The sequence below is a fragment of the Equus przewalskii genome, chromosome 7 (assembly GCF_037783145.1).
Source record: "Equus przewalskii isolate Varuska chromosome 7, EquPr2, whole genome shotgun sequence".
NCBI lineage: Eukaryota > Metazoa > Chordata > Mammalia > Perissodactyla > Equidae > Equus > Equus przewalskii.
The window spans coordinates 70790779-70806135 of record NC_091837.1 but is presented as its reverse complement, the minus strand read 5'-3'; the positions used below and the strand labels follow the sequence as shown (position 1 = coordinate 70806135).

Here is a 15357-nt window from a genome sequence, read left to right as displayed (position 1 = left end):
CTCCAATCTAAGGTTTCAACCAGGACTCTGCCACAGCTCTGGACCACTCTCTTTACTCCCATCGCCTGGCAGGGAGATAGTCACTCTCAGCCGACACTTTGGTGAGAACCCCATAATTGGCTTAAGAGGGTGCTTCTCTTGGCTCAAATGCATTGCAACAGTAGAAAGTTCTTTTAATTAAAGGGCCTTTCAGGAAAGCCAAAATAAACAGAAACAAATTTTAAAACCCCTCTCTATTGTCTATGTTTACATTTGTTGAAAAATGAAGTTCGGGCTAATGCTTTGACGCAGGTATTACAAAGCGGTGGGCTTCAGCTGGGTGGGCTCTCAGGCATCTGGGAGGTGTGGCTCTGTGGGTATTTTTTGGGGTTGGCTCCCCAAAATCCCATGATGCTGGCACCTTTTGTGACTGGAAGGAATCAGCCTTGGTCAGAAGATTCAGAGTTTTGGCTCCAAGACATGGTCTGAAATCTACAACACAGACACCAGGCCTGACCCAGGAGATTCTGGAATCACTTCCCTGATTTCCAACCTGTGGAGATTCTCCTCTCCCCTCCAACTGCAACGCCTCAAAACACTGGCCTTCAGGGGTGCAGGGAGAAGCCAGTCAGGCTCCGATGAATCAATCACTGCCAAGACAGACTCCGATAATACATAAATGAATGAAACAATACTTAATAAGTGAGTCTGTGTTCCAATAAAACTTTATTTGGCCCGTCCTGATCAAGTTTAATAACGTTTAATAGATCTTTTTAAAACATGAGTAGTAATAACAATTCCTCTGTAATAACAATTATAAATGAACTCCTAGTCAAGGTCAGCAGCTTGTTCCTTTACCAAAAACGTAAAGCCGCCCTCTGAGGACAAATGGCACATGAGGAGCGGTGTACATTTCCTCTTCTTTAAAAAAAAAAAAAGAAAGAAAAAACCAAAACACTTCATATTTACATATTTTCCATTTAAAAATTGGTCAGTGTGATTAATTCTGTTTTTAAATATAAGTTTCTAACATGTAGCAGGTTTCAATGTACAAATCCTAGTTAGCTGATTAGATTTAAGGTGCTGTTGAGGTGAGGGTGACCACAGCCCAAGACCAACACTGGGGACAACTCTGCTTACAGATTGGCTAGACTTCCTGTGGGTATCTTTGGGGATGGGGAGCTGAACGCCAGTGATGGAAATGGCAGAGCATTCCAGGGGATGGACTATGCTTCTGCAGAGCCCCTGCTGGGCCACACACCATCACCCCAGGTTCTGTGTGCCAGCACACCTCTGGGTTTGCATGCTCCAAACTCATCCTAGCCTAAGCGATGAGGGGCATGGTGGCTTGGAGTCCCTTCCTTTGTCATGGGGTCCCCATGCTGGTGCCTGACCCCTGAGGGCCCTCGCTGTTGGCATCCCACCTTTCATACCGTCCTATCTTTCTGGATTCCTGCCCCCAAGGCCACTTGCTCTCCAGTGCATTTCTTTAGGGGCTGCTCTTTGCCAAGGCTAAAAGGGCAATCAAAATCAAGGGTGGTATTAATGAAGCCTGATAGGTCTCATGTGAAATCTTCTCTCCTAACACAGTTTCTCTATGGCGGGCACCTCATTGTTTTTGTCCTCATGCCGAGAACATGAGTTCCCAGTGTTGGGTTGGAAAGGAGCTGTGTATACGTGCATGGGGGAGTGGGGTGCAGGCTGGAGGGAGTCTTGGAATAGCTGTCTTCAAACTCACCCATGTATGATGTCCCCTCAGGAAGTAGGGCTGTGTCTTTGTGTCTGCGCACATTGCTGGAAAGTGCATAGGGAGTTCTGGAGGAGGTGTGTGCACAGGCCCAAGAGAATGAGTCATTTTACCCACAGACCCCAAACTGGTCTGGTCTGAAATAAAGATTTCAGACCATGCAGGGGTGAGGCAAATACAGGGGTGTGGCAGATGGGAATTTTTAAGGACCTGAAGAGCCAGAAAAAGTATGCTTGGTGACTAGGGTAAAACTGGCTCAGTTTCCAATTTTGGAATACAAGAAACATTGCTCTGAATAAAAGAATATAGAATGGGTTAGATGGTAATGGACAGGGAAGAAACACCTTGGACCATGTTTTCTGATTGAAAAGCCAGAGTGACCCCAGCGGAGGAAGACATTATGTAGTGGACAGACACTGGCCTGGGGGCAGGAGACTGGGATTCAAGGCTTTCTGGGACACTGACTAGGCCCTGACCTTAGGTCACTTGCTTCTCCGGGGCTCTCTGTGCTTCCTCACCTGTCGGTTGAGGCCAGTTGGGTGAGATGGTTTCAACACTGTGCCTGCAAGGTTCCTCTGCACCCAGCCACCCAGGCAGGGCCTGCAGACACTGCTGCCGAAGACATGTTTCTTCCCTGCACACCACCACTTATAAAAAGCCAGGGCCTCCTCTGCACTGGGAGAGCAGTCAGCCCCCAATCTAGGCTCCTGTTCAAACCCGCTCCCAGAGGTTAAAGGCTAGTTATTAAGGCAGTTTAAGAAATGGACATTCCTCTCACTCCTCGGATCCTTCCTGTGTTCTGCTAACCTCAAGGCAGCAGAGAGGCGTGGAAGGGGTGGTGGAGGTGCCAGGGAGGTGGCCCCCTCCTGCCAGGCCCAGGCTGTCCCGGGTGGGGCCTCCTGCTTGGGGGCCTGGGGCGCCACCTCCGCCCTCACCACCTTTCTTTGGAGAAGGCCTCGGTCTGCACGAGATCCCCAGGATGCTCGGAGATGCACGCGCCGTTGAGGTCGCCCAGTTTATTGTCCGGCAGGTCCTCGGGCTTGGTGCAGAGCTTGAGGGCGCGGGAGATGAACACATCCAGGTCGAACTGGGGGCTGGCGCCCCCGTCTATGGGGCCCGGGCGGCCGGGCGGAGAGGCAGACAGGCGGCGCTCGGGGCCCTCGCGGGGCGGGCTGGAGTGCTCAGGGCCGCCCTGCGTGCTCTTGACCCACTGCGCGATCTCCAGGAAGAGGCTGGCAGGCTCATCCTCGCGAGCCCCGGGATCCGCGGCCACCGCGGCGGTGGGGGGCGCACCGGCCGCCTGCTTCCAGTGCGACAGGTCCAGGATGAGCTTGGGCTCCGAGTAGTGGTGCGGCTTGTTGTCGCGCCACAGCAGCTTGTCCAGGTAGGACGGCGACCCCACCTTGTAGTCGCAGGAGTGCCCGTAGTCGGCCTCGAAGGCGCGCTCCATGGACGAATGCGACTGCTCCAGGAAGCGCTCGGAGCTGCTCTGCGAGTCCTTGCGCGGGTCCACCTGCACGTCCTCCGCCAGCGGCGCCGAGCCCGCGCGTGGGTCGCGCTGCACCTCGCTCGCGTCCTGGCACCGGTCGGGCCGCCACTCCAGGTCCGACGACAAGCTCACAGGGTACCTGCAAGGGTCAGATGGAACGGTGATCGGACCCCCCCAGGAGGGGTGGCTTCGCGGAGGGAGCCAAACCCCCTAATCCCTGTCTGCCACCCACAGGCCGGCTTTTCATTCCTTCCCAGTCCCTCCAGCTCCTGTCCCCTTCCACTCCCAAGGTGGGAGGGTGATGCGACAAGGTAATGGTGAGCCTTGAGGGCTCAGGTAGAGGGACCAAGTGTTTAGCTTAACTCTGTGTTCTTTCATATTCATTCAATCCCCTACAAGTATTTCCTGAGCACCTATGTGCCAGGCATTGTTTTAGGCATTACCAGACACAGTAGTGAAAAAAACAACAAACCCCCTGTCCTCACGGAACGTTCTTTCTAGCTGATCCACTATGCAGTGCTCCTTAAACTCTGATATGCACACAAATTGCCTGGGGACCTTGTTAAAATGCAGATCCTGATCCAAGAGATGGGAGATGGGGCCTGAGATTCTGTATTTCTATTAGGCTCCCAGGTGCTGCTGATGCTGCTGGTCCAGGGACCACACTTTGAGTAGCAAGGCCCTAGTGGGGGTGCGTCTCAGCCCTGGCTCAGATTAGAGTCACTTGGGGGAACTAAAAATAAAATTCCAGCCTACCCCATGCCGCAAATTCTGATTCAGTAGGTCTAGGGTGGGGTCCTGCATCAGCATGGTTTAAAAACCTCCCCAGGGGATACTAAGGTACAGCCAGGGCTAAGAACTCCTGCCCTAGTGGATCTGGTTGGATGCTCCACAGCACCCTGCACGGATGTAGAGCAGGTGGGGCCTGCAGAAAGATTACAGACACCCTCAGGAGAGGCCAGAGATCCAAAGAGAGAATTCTGCCCTCTGTCGTCTGTCCGGCAGCTGTGGAGAGTGAAATCAGCTAGCCAAGAGCAAACGAAGGGCAGGCTGGCAGGCAGGCAGGCCATCCGCTTGGGCTAAGCTGTCCCTCCCTGTGCCAGGTGCTTTTTGCAGAACCGTGGGGAGCAAGACAGGGAGCACAGAGGAGGCAGCAGCCAGCAGCCAGCTGCTCTCGGAATAGGAGGCCTAGCGCTCACGTAGGAAAAACCAACACACCAAGGACAGGCAGGTTTGACCGTGTGAAGGGCAGATGGGTAGTGGCAGTCCACAAGGTATGGTTTGCAAGGCATGGGACAGCCTCAGTACCGCCCACCTTCCCAGTGATGCCATTAGGGCAGGAGTCACTCCTGGAGGTGAACACTGCCTCCTCTCATGAGGGTCCTCGAAACTGCAGAGATTTCTAGGAGGAAGAACTTGTGAAGACCCTAACCCTTGGCTGCCACGGGCCACAGGCCAAAAGTAAGTTATCTTTAGTCTTCACAGCAACCCCGCGGAGTTAGTAGTATCACCCGCACCTTATAGACGAAGACACTAGTGTTCAGAAGTTATGCAGTTTGCCTAAAGCAGCAGGGCCTGTAGCACGGGGTTTGTCATGGTCTTTGTCATGCTCCTCCTTCATGCAGGTGTGATGGGAAAGGTTGGGAGCAGAAGTGCACGAGGTCTGGAGGTGGTCAGAGTTGAGGGGCAGCGGCTGAAGAAGCCCGCTACAGCTTTTCCTGGTGCCAACCCCATGCCGCAGCCATGATAAGCACAGGATGAACCTCGCTGAGCCAGCACTCCCTGCCCCCAGATGCTGTGGAGTGGAGGGGGAGGGGCTGCAGGGACCATAGGCAAGGGCAGGCCTAGCATGGGGGTGGCAAAAGCATCGTCACTAATCTCTATTTGCTGACAACTCTTGATAACAACAGTCGATGACAACAAACCTGTCCAAAAATAGCAATGTTGCCTTGGCCCTCCCTCAGTGCCTCCTTAATCTGAAACCCATCATCTGTCAAATGACTGAAAAGGAGAAATTGCTCATCTGTCACTTATGTAACTAGCTGTCACATTCCCATAACAGTGGGGCTCCGGTTTAGGACCCCTCGGAGCCCTAGTTGCTAAGCCCTCGACTTCTATTTCTAAATGGAGCAGCTCTCAGCTCTCCCTCCCAGGATTAGCAGATGGAGATGCCCCAAAGTTTAGCTGCCTGAGCTAAGAAGATCAGAAAAGGAAGGGACCTAAGAGATCATTATGTGCCCATGCAGAGATTGGTAAAAAACGTATCTTCTACCCAACTCTGATTCATTGGTAGTGACTTCTGGAGACACTGTGTAGAGAAGGATTCTGAGGTCTCATCTGGTTAGCGGGAAAGGGTCCTGTGATTCCTTAGCAGTGTCTGACATGGATGCAGATTAGCGAGGACCCCAAACGGGCCAGGTGTTAGTAGTGTGACACAATGGCAATCTCTAATCTCTCTGAGCTGTAGCTTCCTCATGTGTCAATGGGCAATAATAACGGCCCCTCGCTTAATGGCACTCTCAGGAGGTGCAAATGATGTCAGCCACATGCAACTATTGTGTAGTGGTAAATTTCACGTTGTTTTCTTTCCTCGCATTGCTGCATTTGACTTCTCAAGGGAAAATTCCCAGCCTGCTAGATGTGAGCTCCTACAGTGGGTATTCATTAAAAGCTTCCTGAACATTGTATCGAGCCCTATGTTCAGTATACTTGGGGTGGGGAGGAAGCTGGTGGCTGTGTTGCACAAAGGAAGGCCCCTGATCTGCATATGTAAGACATGGCTGGTCATCTACTGGGAGTGTTGTGTCAGGGGACAGGAGAGAGAAAGGCAGGAAGCTAAGTAGGGGGAAAGCGCCCCATGGGCTATAGAACTTGAGAGAAGGAGGGAAAGGTCATGGAGGCAAAATAGAAAAGGGAGGATGGGAATGTGGGCTCTAGACTCCGGGGCTGCACACCCCTGGAACTGTACCTGTCCCAGTTGGAGAGCTGGCTCTGGTTGGCGGCCATCAGCAGGATGTCGTCAATCTCATCCTCGATGCGGAAGGGGTGCTGCGAGGTGGGCTCGTCCTCGGGGCATGAGTAGGGGCTCATGTAGGGGTGCTGCAGCCCCATCTCGGCTGTGAGGCGATCCATGGGGTTAAAGGTCAGGATCTTCTCGAGAAAGTCAATGGCTGTGGGGAGTAAAGCAGGACATGAAGGTCATTTGTTGCCCCTGCCAAGCTGAGAATGAGGCTCCTCAGCGTGGTGATGTTCCCTGGTGTTTGTACTTTTCCATTGGTAAAAAGGGTTTTAGCCATTTTCTTTCTCATGATCCTCACAACAATCCAGTGACAAATTCAGAGCTGATGCTGCTTTTTTGACTTCACAAAAGAATTAATAGAGGCCCAGGGGGATAAAGGGTCTGGCTTAAGGTCGCCATAGGTTACAGGGGTCCAGGGGTCTGCCTTAGGCTGGATTTCTCCAGAGACAAGGGTTAGGGGGGAAGGTAGTTTATGTGGCAGTGATCGCAGGAAGCACCAGTAGAGGAGGGGAAAGAAGCTGATGGAAGATGAACCAATGAGCAGATGCCTCCTTGGGGCTCAGTACCATTGGGGTCTTCCAGGGGACAGCATGAGACACACCTCCAAGATGGTTCCACTTGGGTGGGGAAGCTGGGGTATTTCTCTACCCCTCCTGTTTGTCACAGGTTGAGTGCTGTGCAGGAGCCAGCAGTAAGGAGCCTCAGTGGGAAAGGCCACTGTGGAGGTGGGTGAGCAGGACAGGGCCCGACAGCCCAGAGATCTTCCTGCCATATGCTATCCCTGGAGGTCTGACAAACAAAGGCGGGCAGGCTTGATCTTCAACATAGTTAACCACCAGGCTGAAGCCCCTCTGCTGTTCTAGGCAGTGACCTTTAGCGGCCAGGCCATAGGGAGGTCCTGGGCAGCTGGAACCTGGGGACAGGAAGGGACACTTGGAAGCCCTGTGCAGTGGCTATTTGCCAACCAGCATGAAGGTATATCAAGATGTCAGCAGCCAGTAGGGCATTATGGGGGTGTATTGGCTGAACATCTGCTGTGCACACAGGTCCTGGTGCCCTTTTTCCTAAGCAGGAGTAGGGGCACCCATCTGCCCTGTGAGCTGGGCCTTGGGTTATCTCAGGGCAAGGTCTAGCCTGGAACTTTGTATTAGTTCTCAGCGCTGGAGGCTCCACTAAAATCATGACTTGGCTAATCAGGTTACAGCCCATGTGGAAAGGGAGGAATGCCCCTGAGCTCCAGGCCCAGGCTGCTGTCCCCTCAGAGGGGCTCCCGGTGGGCCTCAGCCCGTGCCATTACCCTGCCCCTCACACTAGTCTTGGATCTCTTTGCAGGAAATTCATCTGTTTCAGGAAATTGATGGATTCAGAAGGTCACTGGCCTCCCAGGAGGATGCGGTGCTACTCTGTAACCTTAGACCAAAAGATCGGTTAGGCAGCTGTAACTCTGATCACCCCCAAATGCTCTGGGGGCTCAGGGGATGCTTCTGGGCCCAGAGCTGCAGACCTGAAGGAGGATCAGCCTCACAAATTCTCAGGACTGGGGAGAATCGGGCACTCTGGTGCATGGCCCAGCTCTGCGCTACCCAGCTCCAGGCTGGGCAAGCCTTTCCTCTTTGGGCCCCTGGCCCCTCCCTCAGCTCCATCGATTACACTGGACCTTTTACAAGGAAATGAGACAGTTAAAAGCTCTAAACGTTGGCAGGCATCATCACCATTATCATCATTATTAAAAAAGACCCAGGGAACCCTGAAGTTGGAAAGTGCCAGTCCCGAAGGCCACTCCACGGATTCTAGTAAGGATGAGAATCTCCTCTCTCCTCTCCCTGACAGCTGGTCCTCTCGCAGGTACCCAGACACTTCTGGGAATATTAGAAATCCTGCCTTATATCAAACCTAAATCTGCCCCCTTGAACTTCCACCCCTGAGCCTAGCCCTCCCTCTGTGGTCCCCCAATGACCATGTTCTCTCTGCCCCATGACTGCCCCTCTCATGTTTCAAGGCAGCAGCCATACCCCATGCAAGCCCCCTTTCCTCCTGGCCCACAGCTGGCCTATAGCTCCCAGCCTCCCCTGCAGTTAGGTGTGGCTGGGTGACTGGAGCCAGTGGAACAGGGGGAAGTGACATGTGCAGCCCGCTTCCAGGCTCGACCTATAAAGAATCCTGCAAGAGTGTCTGCTCTCTCTGCCTCTGGCTTCAGCTGGGAGTTGGTGCCCAGGGGGACCTTGGAAGCCATGTGTTGAAGATGGCGGATGGCCTGAGTCCCAGCCATGGCCCTCTGGCTCCCCGACTCTGTCTGGCCTTGAGTAGAGCAGTGACCCACTGCTGGGGGCGGGGAGCCGTGCAGACTTGAGGTTTATCTGCTGCAGCTTTAGCTTTACCTTAACTCATAAACCACGCCCCCCAACTCCTTTTCTCTAGTTCAACCTCCCTAGATGTTTCTAAGGTGCTTCTAGCATATTGAGGCTTCTGTGCAATCTTGTCACCTTCCTGTGGCCTAGTGGATTCCAGACTGGACTCCTCAGAGCCTAGGGGTCCTGGAAAGACTCTCAGGGGCATCTCTGGAGATGGAGAGGCAGGTGGGCAGGGTCCTGAGCCCCTCAACCCTGCTTCACCCCGAGCTCTCCTGTGACCTGTTCCGTATATTAGGTCTCCTCATCGGGTTTGTCACTGGTTCTGTATTTACTTCTTATAGTAGACGGAGATCAGAACTGAGTGCCCCAGTGCAGTCTCAGGGCCTGCTCCCTTGTCCTGCGCCTGTGGCGTCATGGCTGTCTCGGCTGCTGAGGGACCAGTCCACCTGGACCACGTCGTTTGAGCCTCTGAGGGCTCCAGCCAGACACCTGCTTGCCTCTCACCAGGCCCGCGGGGCATCAAATATGCAGTGGGGGAGTGAACCGAGGGTCACCAGCTGGCTCTTCTGGGCAGAGGGGCTTAATGCCCTCTCTCCTGCTGATATTTCATTTCAGTGCCACCTCATTACCCTAAGGCTGGAGGCTGATTGAGGCCACTTTTCAAGGCCAGAGGCCAATCAGAAAATGTTGGTGGCAGCTGGCACATTGGGAGGGTGAAGCAAGCCTGGCGTTAGAGAACATCTGCTCAGCTACAGGATCGAGTCCACACTCACCAGCTGGGCCTCTCGGCCCTTCTCACCTGTCCAGCTTCACGTCCTACAATCAGGTTTGTGACTTGTCCTGTTGATCTGAGCCCTCACCACTCCACTAGGGCAGCTCCCTGTGCCTGTCAGTGCTTGGGGGCTCTCTTCCCCTCTCCAAATGCCTGGAGCTCTCGCTGGCCCCTCAGGATGTGCTCCTTAACCTTCATACTCATCTCTGATGGGCGTTCCCTATCTTCCCAGCTAGACCATCTCTTAGGCCTCTTTGAATTTCCAAACCTAGCACAGTTCTCTAGCCACAGTGGCTGAATAAATGTTGGCTGATGCTGGTGATGACAGTGAGGAGCTTTATCTTCCACCTGGCACTAATTCTGATTTCATCGAGACAAGGCCCACCACTCTCAGAGCCAAGTCACCAAGGGGCTGCTATGTGTGTGGTTGCTTGGGGGAAGGGACATGGGTGACACATCCTTGATCCAGAATTCCTAAGAGTTGAATACGCCTCTTGTCATGGTGGGATTTCTACAGAGGCCTGGGAATCAAAGTAAATATGGATGGGCTGAGTCTTAATTTGTGGTGAATCAAATTACCCCTCTTCCCCTTTAATGATGGGCAAACTGAGGCAGTTTACTGATTGAATGGGGATCATGGCCAAAGACATTGTTAGTCCAAGTTTTTGGTTTCTTGATGGGGAGGAGGGTGGCAGAAACTGCTAGTTGTACCCTATGTCTGTTCTCTTTCACAATAATGGACACAAAGTATCATTGAATAAATATCCACTTCGCAGCTTCCACTGCAGTGAGGTGGGGCCATGTGACTAGGTTCTGGCCAACAGGACGTGAATGGAGGTGAGGTGTACAAATTCTGGCTCACAACCTTAAGGGCAAGGGGAACGCCCCCCTTCCCCACCTTTCTCCAGGGGGTAGGGGCAGCACCCTAAGATGGCAGAATGACAAGATAGAAGGGGCTTGGGCCCCTGGACGACTTTGTAGGGCAGGTCCACCATATTGGCCCTGGACTGTCTGCTTTTGGATTATTATATGAGAGAGAAGTAAACTTCTTTTTTCTTTTTTTTTTTTTTTAGTTTTTTTGTTTGTTTGTTCGTTTTTTTTGAAGAAGATTAGCTCTGAGCTAACATCTGCCACCAAATACTCCTCTTTTTTGCTGAGGAAGACTGGCCCTGAGTGAACATCGTGCTCATCTTCCTCTACTTTATATGTGGGACACCTGCCACAGCATGGCTTGACAAATGGTGTGTTATGTCCACGCCTGGGATCCAAACCAGTAAACTCTGGGCCACCGAAGCAGAATGTGAAAACTTAACTGTTGCACCACCGGGCTGGCCCCTCTTTTTTCTTAAATATGAAATAAATGTTATTTAAGTCATTGTGGATTTGGGTCTCTCTTATAGTTGGCTGAACCTATATCCTACCTAACATGGGGATTTCATAAGGAAGCCTCTGGCAGGTTTGAGGCCCACTCATAACATAATGTCTAAGATAGATGGAGCAACTATCCTATGCCAAGAGCTTTAAAAATACTATTCTAGGGGTTGGCCCCGTGGCCGAGTGGTTAAGTTCACGCACTCTGCTGCAGGCAGCCCAGTGTTTCGTTGGTTTGAATCCTGGGCGCGGACATGGCGCTGCTCATCAAACCACGCTGAGGCAGTGTCCCACATGCCACAACTAGAAGGACCCACAACGAAGAATATACAACTATGGACCGGGCCTCTTTGGGGAGAAAAAGGAAAAAATAAAATCTTTAAAAAAAAAATCCTATTCTACTTACTCGTCACAACGACACTATGTGACATATATTATTGCACTCATTTTACAGTCAAGCAAACTGAGATACAGAGAAGTTAAGAAACTTGCTCAAGGCCAAATAGCTAGTCACTGGTGGAACTGGGCATTGAGGCTGGGTCTGGCTTTCAAGCTGATAAAGCTCATGTTCTCTGCACCACACCATGCCTTCCAAGCGCAAAACAGTAAAGGGAGATGAAGGAGGAAGGCAAATGAGGAAGACAAGAAAGAAAAGGAAGAAAATTCAGGGTTGATTTCAATTAGGGTATAATTTGCAACCAGTAAAATGCATAAATCTTAAGTGTTCAGGTCAATGACGTTTTTGAACCCCTGGAACTACCATCACACTGAAGATATCAAATATTTCCGTCACCCCCGGAAGTTTCCTCATGTCTCAGCCAAGCCAACCTCCACATCAACCTTCCAGAGGGACCACTCTGAGAATATGGAGGACACTGATGACTGCCTCCAGAGTTGCCTGATGGCCGAACCCAAGGCCAGTCATCCTCAGCGTGAAGCAGCTGGGACAAATGCCACTGCCAGGGAGCCTCAGCTTCTGCATCCGGGGACTATGACTGGTCTTTTTGGAAGGAGACCACCTGCCCCCACTCCCCTGAGGTGAAGCCAGAGCGCTGCCTCCAGACGCTGGCCTGGCTGTCAGGCTCAGGTACCTTCGCTGTTCACTTCGGGGAGCAGCTGGCGCAGCGGCCTCTTCACCTCCCAGGTGCTGCTGACGAAGGAAGGCATCACCCTGAGCAGCTCATCCTTGTCCTCCTCCCGGATCACAGGGATGGACTCCAGGATAAGCTGCATCTGCTCCAGCTCGTGTGCCCCTGGGGAGGAAACACCAGACGGTCAAGCATGCTGCCCAAGTGGCTGCAGTGTACGGAAGCCCCAAAGTGGCTCCAGGAGCCTGGGAAGCGCAACACAGAATAGTGGGAGCAGCAGTAGGCTGGGAGCCAGGGGCCCTGGGTTCCTGTCTTCACTCTGCCACTAACTTGCTGTGTGACTGTGGGCAGGCTGCTTGCTGTCTTTGAGGCCTGGCTTGGTCACATGTCTCTGCCTCTGGAATGGACCACTCTGACATAGACTGAGTCAGCTAGCGCTAAGGTGATGGGAACAGCCTGGCCCAAGGCTTTCGAAGGCCCCTTCCCATATGCCTCTCTGCCTGTTCTTTACCAGGCTGGGGATGGAAATGATTTTAAGGCTAGGAATGAGCCTTAGTTTTTGATCTCCAATTAGGAGGATTCCAATTAGGAGGAAAAAAATCAGAAATAAGAAATTGGGTTTGGAATGAATCTTGAACACAGTACCTCTGTGCTCCTTTGGGCAGAGGGAGGAAGACAGGCTATGCCAGGTCTGTGGGAGAAGTGTGGCGGGACAGCATGGAGCCAAGCATTCATTCACGCCTTCAGTCACTCATTCATTTATTCATTCAACAAATAATTATTTGTGGAGCACCTTCTCCCTGCCAGGCATCATGGTGGATGCGGGAAATGGACACTGTTCTCATCCCTAAGAGGCTTCAGTCTCTATGTGTCTCGGAAACTAACTCATCAAGGGCCGGCTTGGTGGTGTAGTGGTTAAGTTCACGCACTCCACTACGGGGGCCAGGGGTTTGCCGGTTTAGATCCTGACCTATATACCACTCATCAAGCCACGCTGTGGCGGTATCCCCATAGAAGAATTAGAAGAACTTAGATTAGGATATACAACTATGGACTGGGGCTTTGGAGAGGAAAAAAAAAGAAGAGGAAGATTGGCAACAGATGTTAGCTCAGGGCCAATCGTCCCCACCCAAAAGGAAAGAAGGAAAGAAACGAAGGTAGGAAGGGAGGAGGGACAGAGGGAGGGAGGGAGGGAGGAAGGAAGGGAGGAAGGAATAAACTAACTCATCTTCTACACCCAGGCAATCATTGACCGCTGGGTCAGGCTTTGGCACCACAGGTGTGGCTCAGGTCTGTGTCCTTGCTGCCCTCTCTGACTCCCAGGCTGTTCTGACTTCCACTTTTCCTTCCATTTTCCCTTGAGTAGCTTTCTACTTACCTCTCCTAGGATAAATCCAGCCAAGCCTCTCCCTGTTCCAGCTGCATGGAGGGCCTCTCCTTACTACCGTTCCCCATGGATTCTAGTCTGCCAGAAGCTGGTGGCCTAGGCTGGGGCTCTTCCGTGTCCCCCAAGGATGCCATGTGTGGCACTAAGCATATGTGAGTGCTGTGCACGCTGCCCCAGCAAGTGCCTACAGCAGCAGGGTCTGCTCTGACGGGAGAGGAGGAGAGGCCTGAGACTGGAGAGGCCTCTGCGCAAGCTGCTCCCCGAAGGTCCCTTTGGCCTCTCCCTGCATTGGGCTCATGGAGGGTCAGTTCAGGGACCCCCTGGGTCCCCTCTCCAAATGAGCACTCCAGACCAACCATTCACAGTGGCAGGGAGCGAGGAGGAAGGGGCTGAAAACGTAGGGTGGGTGTTTTCAGAGGTTAATCTCAAAGTGTTGGAATGCAAGTGATTACTTGATTTTGAAAGTTCTGTGCTCAAAAGGCTCTTTTCAGCCTCTCTAGTATTTTGTCTGAAATGAGAATAGGCAGTGCCATAAAAGCCACAGGGGTAATTTCAAAGAGAAAGGCTAGTATATTTTGGGATTAGCATGTTTTTTGCAGTCAGTTCTCCCTTTTTATAGAAGACACCAGAGGAGAAGGGAGGTGGCACCGTCAGCAACTTACCTGCAAAGAGCATTCTCCCCGTGAGCATCTCGGCCAGGATGCAGCCGGCGGCCCACATGTCGATGGCTTTGGTGTAGTTGTTGGGGGAGAGGAGCAGGCGAGGTGAGCGGTACCACTTCGTTACCAACCCTTCTGACAGATGACCCTGGAAGATGAAATCCCCGGTTCCAAAGATCAGCCCTTTGCAGGTACCCTCCCTCCCATGCATCTTCTCGTTTCCCTTCACACGGAGACAGGACGCCTTTCACGATCCCCTTCAGCCTCTGTCCTTGCCTGGAAGAAGCATTAGGGAACAGAGGTCTGGTTTGTGGGGCTCAAAGTTTTGGTGGGGGAATCTATGAGGCCCTGGAGTTCTCCTCTGGATCCAGGATACCAATATTCTAAAAGGATGATTTCCCATCCCAACTTGATGTGACTATGCAGAACAAATCTGCCCTCATCGACAAGTAAGATGGATAAATAGGAGCCACACTCAAGTTTATTACCACCATCAACAGAGTAATGATGAGACACTGGAATTTCACTTATCCGGTGGCTGAATCTCAGAAATAGCCATACATTTGACATCAAGCCAGTTGCTTTGGTGCTGATGATTAGAATTAATGCTGCTACAATGCCAGACACCAAGCTCCTGGCGAGAACAGACAAGGCCAGCTTCAAAATGGGTGTAGGTGAAGGGTGTTATGGAAGCACCTCAGAATGACACAGTGGACACAGCTTTGGTCGGCTCAGAGGATTCTGGCATTCTACAGAGGGTCTTTTTGGAGGACAGATGTTCTAGCTGATTTCAGCCACTGCTCAATGACTTGGTCTGGATGGACTCCCTTACTATGGGATAGCGTGATGACACAGGTGTTTTAGCACAGATAGGAAGTTTAGCCAGGCAATTTGGAAATTGTTCTCTACGCAATTCAGAAATCTGGCCCAACAGTGAAACCTGGGAAATGTCCATTTGGGTTACCTGGAACAGTCTCTCTAAAGTGAGAAAACACCCGTGTTGAGTCAAGGTGAGACAGTTCAGACCAAGGGGATCCCATGCAAGATTCTAGGGATGGTCTTGTTATTTGCTGATGCAATTCCTGTTAGCATCCGAATTCTCCTTTGTACTAATGTAAAAAATATCACAGACCCAAGCTGAGACACGAAAAGTTAGGAAGCCTAAGGACCCAGGGGTTTTTGATCGATTAATCTGAAATCTCTTTATTTGTTGAGCAAAAATTTATGAAGTGTTTAAAACCTTCTGAGAGCCCCACAACTATGACAGCAGGTTCTCTTCTCTGGGACACATATTTCTTCAGAGTAGGCCCTCAAACGGGTGAAGGAAGGAGGAAAAGAGGAAAAAACTCCTTAGCTGGAAATGACTACACATACCCATTGCCTGGCCTCAAAGCTCCAACCAAAATGAACTCCTTACAGTTTTCTAAATGTGCCCCTCTTTCTCTCTGGGCATCTGCCTGTGTCCATTCCATGGACGGATGTCCTCACGCCCACA

At 51.8% G+C, this 15357-nt stretch overlaps 1 protein-coding gene across 6 annotated transcripts in view; it reads right to left on the bottom strand.

The window, feature by feature from the left end:
* Window positions 1–686: 686 nt before the first annotated feature.
* The window catches only part of MAPK4 (mitogen-activated protein kinase 4), a 154572-nt gene continuing 139901 nt past the window's right edge, over window positions 687–15357 (bottom strand). For 3 of the 6 annotated variants that reach the window (XM_008540305.2, XM_070627593.1, XM_070627594.1), the window contains exons 3-6: window positions 13866–14010; window positions 11820–11981; window positions 6184–6385; window positions 687–3354 (exon numbers count right to left, since the gene is read on the bottom strand). In XM_008540305.2, the coding sequence (XP_008538527.1) occupies window positions 2658–3354; window positions 6184–6385; window positions 11820–11981; window positions 13866–14010 (1206 nt within the window). In that variant the 3' untranslated portion in view covers window positions 687–2657. The remainder of the gene's footprint in view (window positions 3355–6183; window positions 6386–11819; window positions 11982–13865; window positions 14011–15357) is intronic. The other 3 variants (XM_070627596.1, XM_070627595.1, XM_070627597.1) reach the window with 1 other exon arrangement.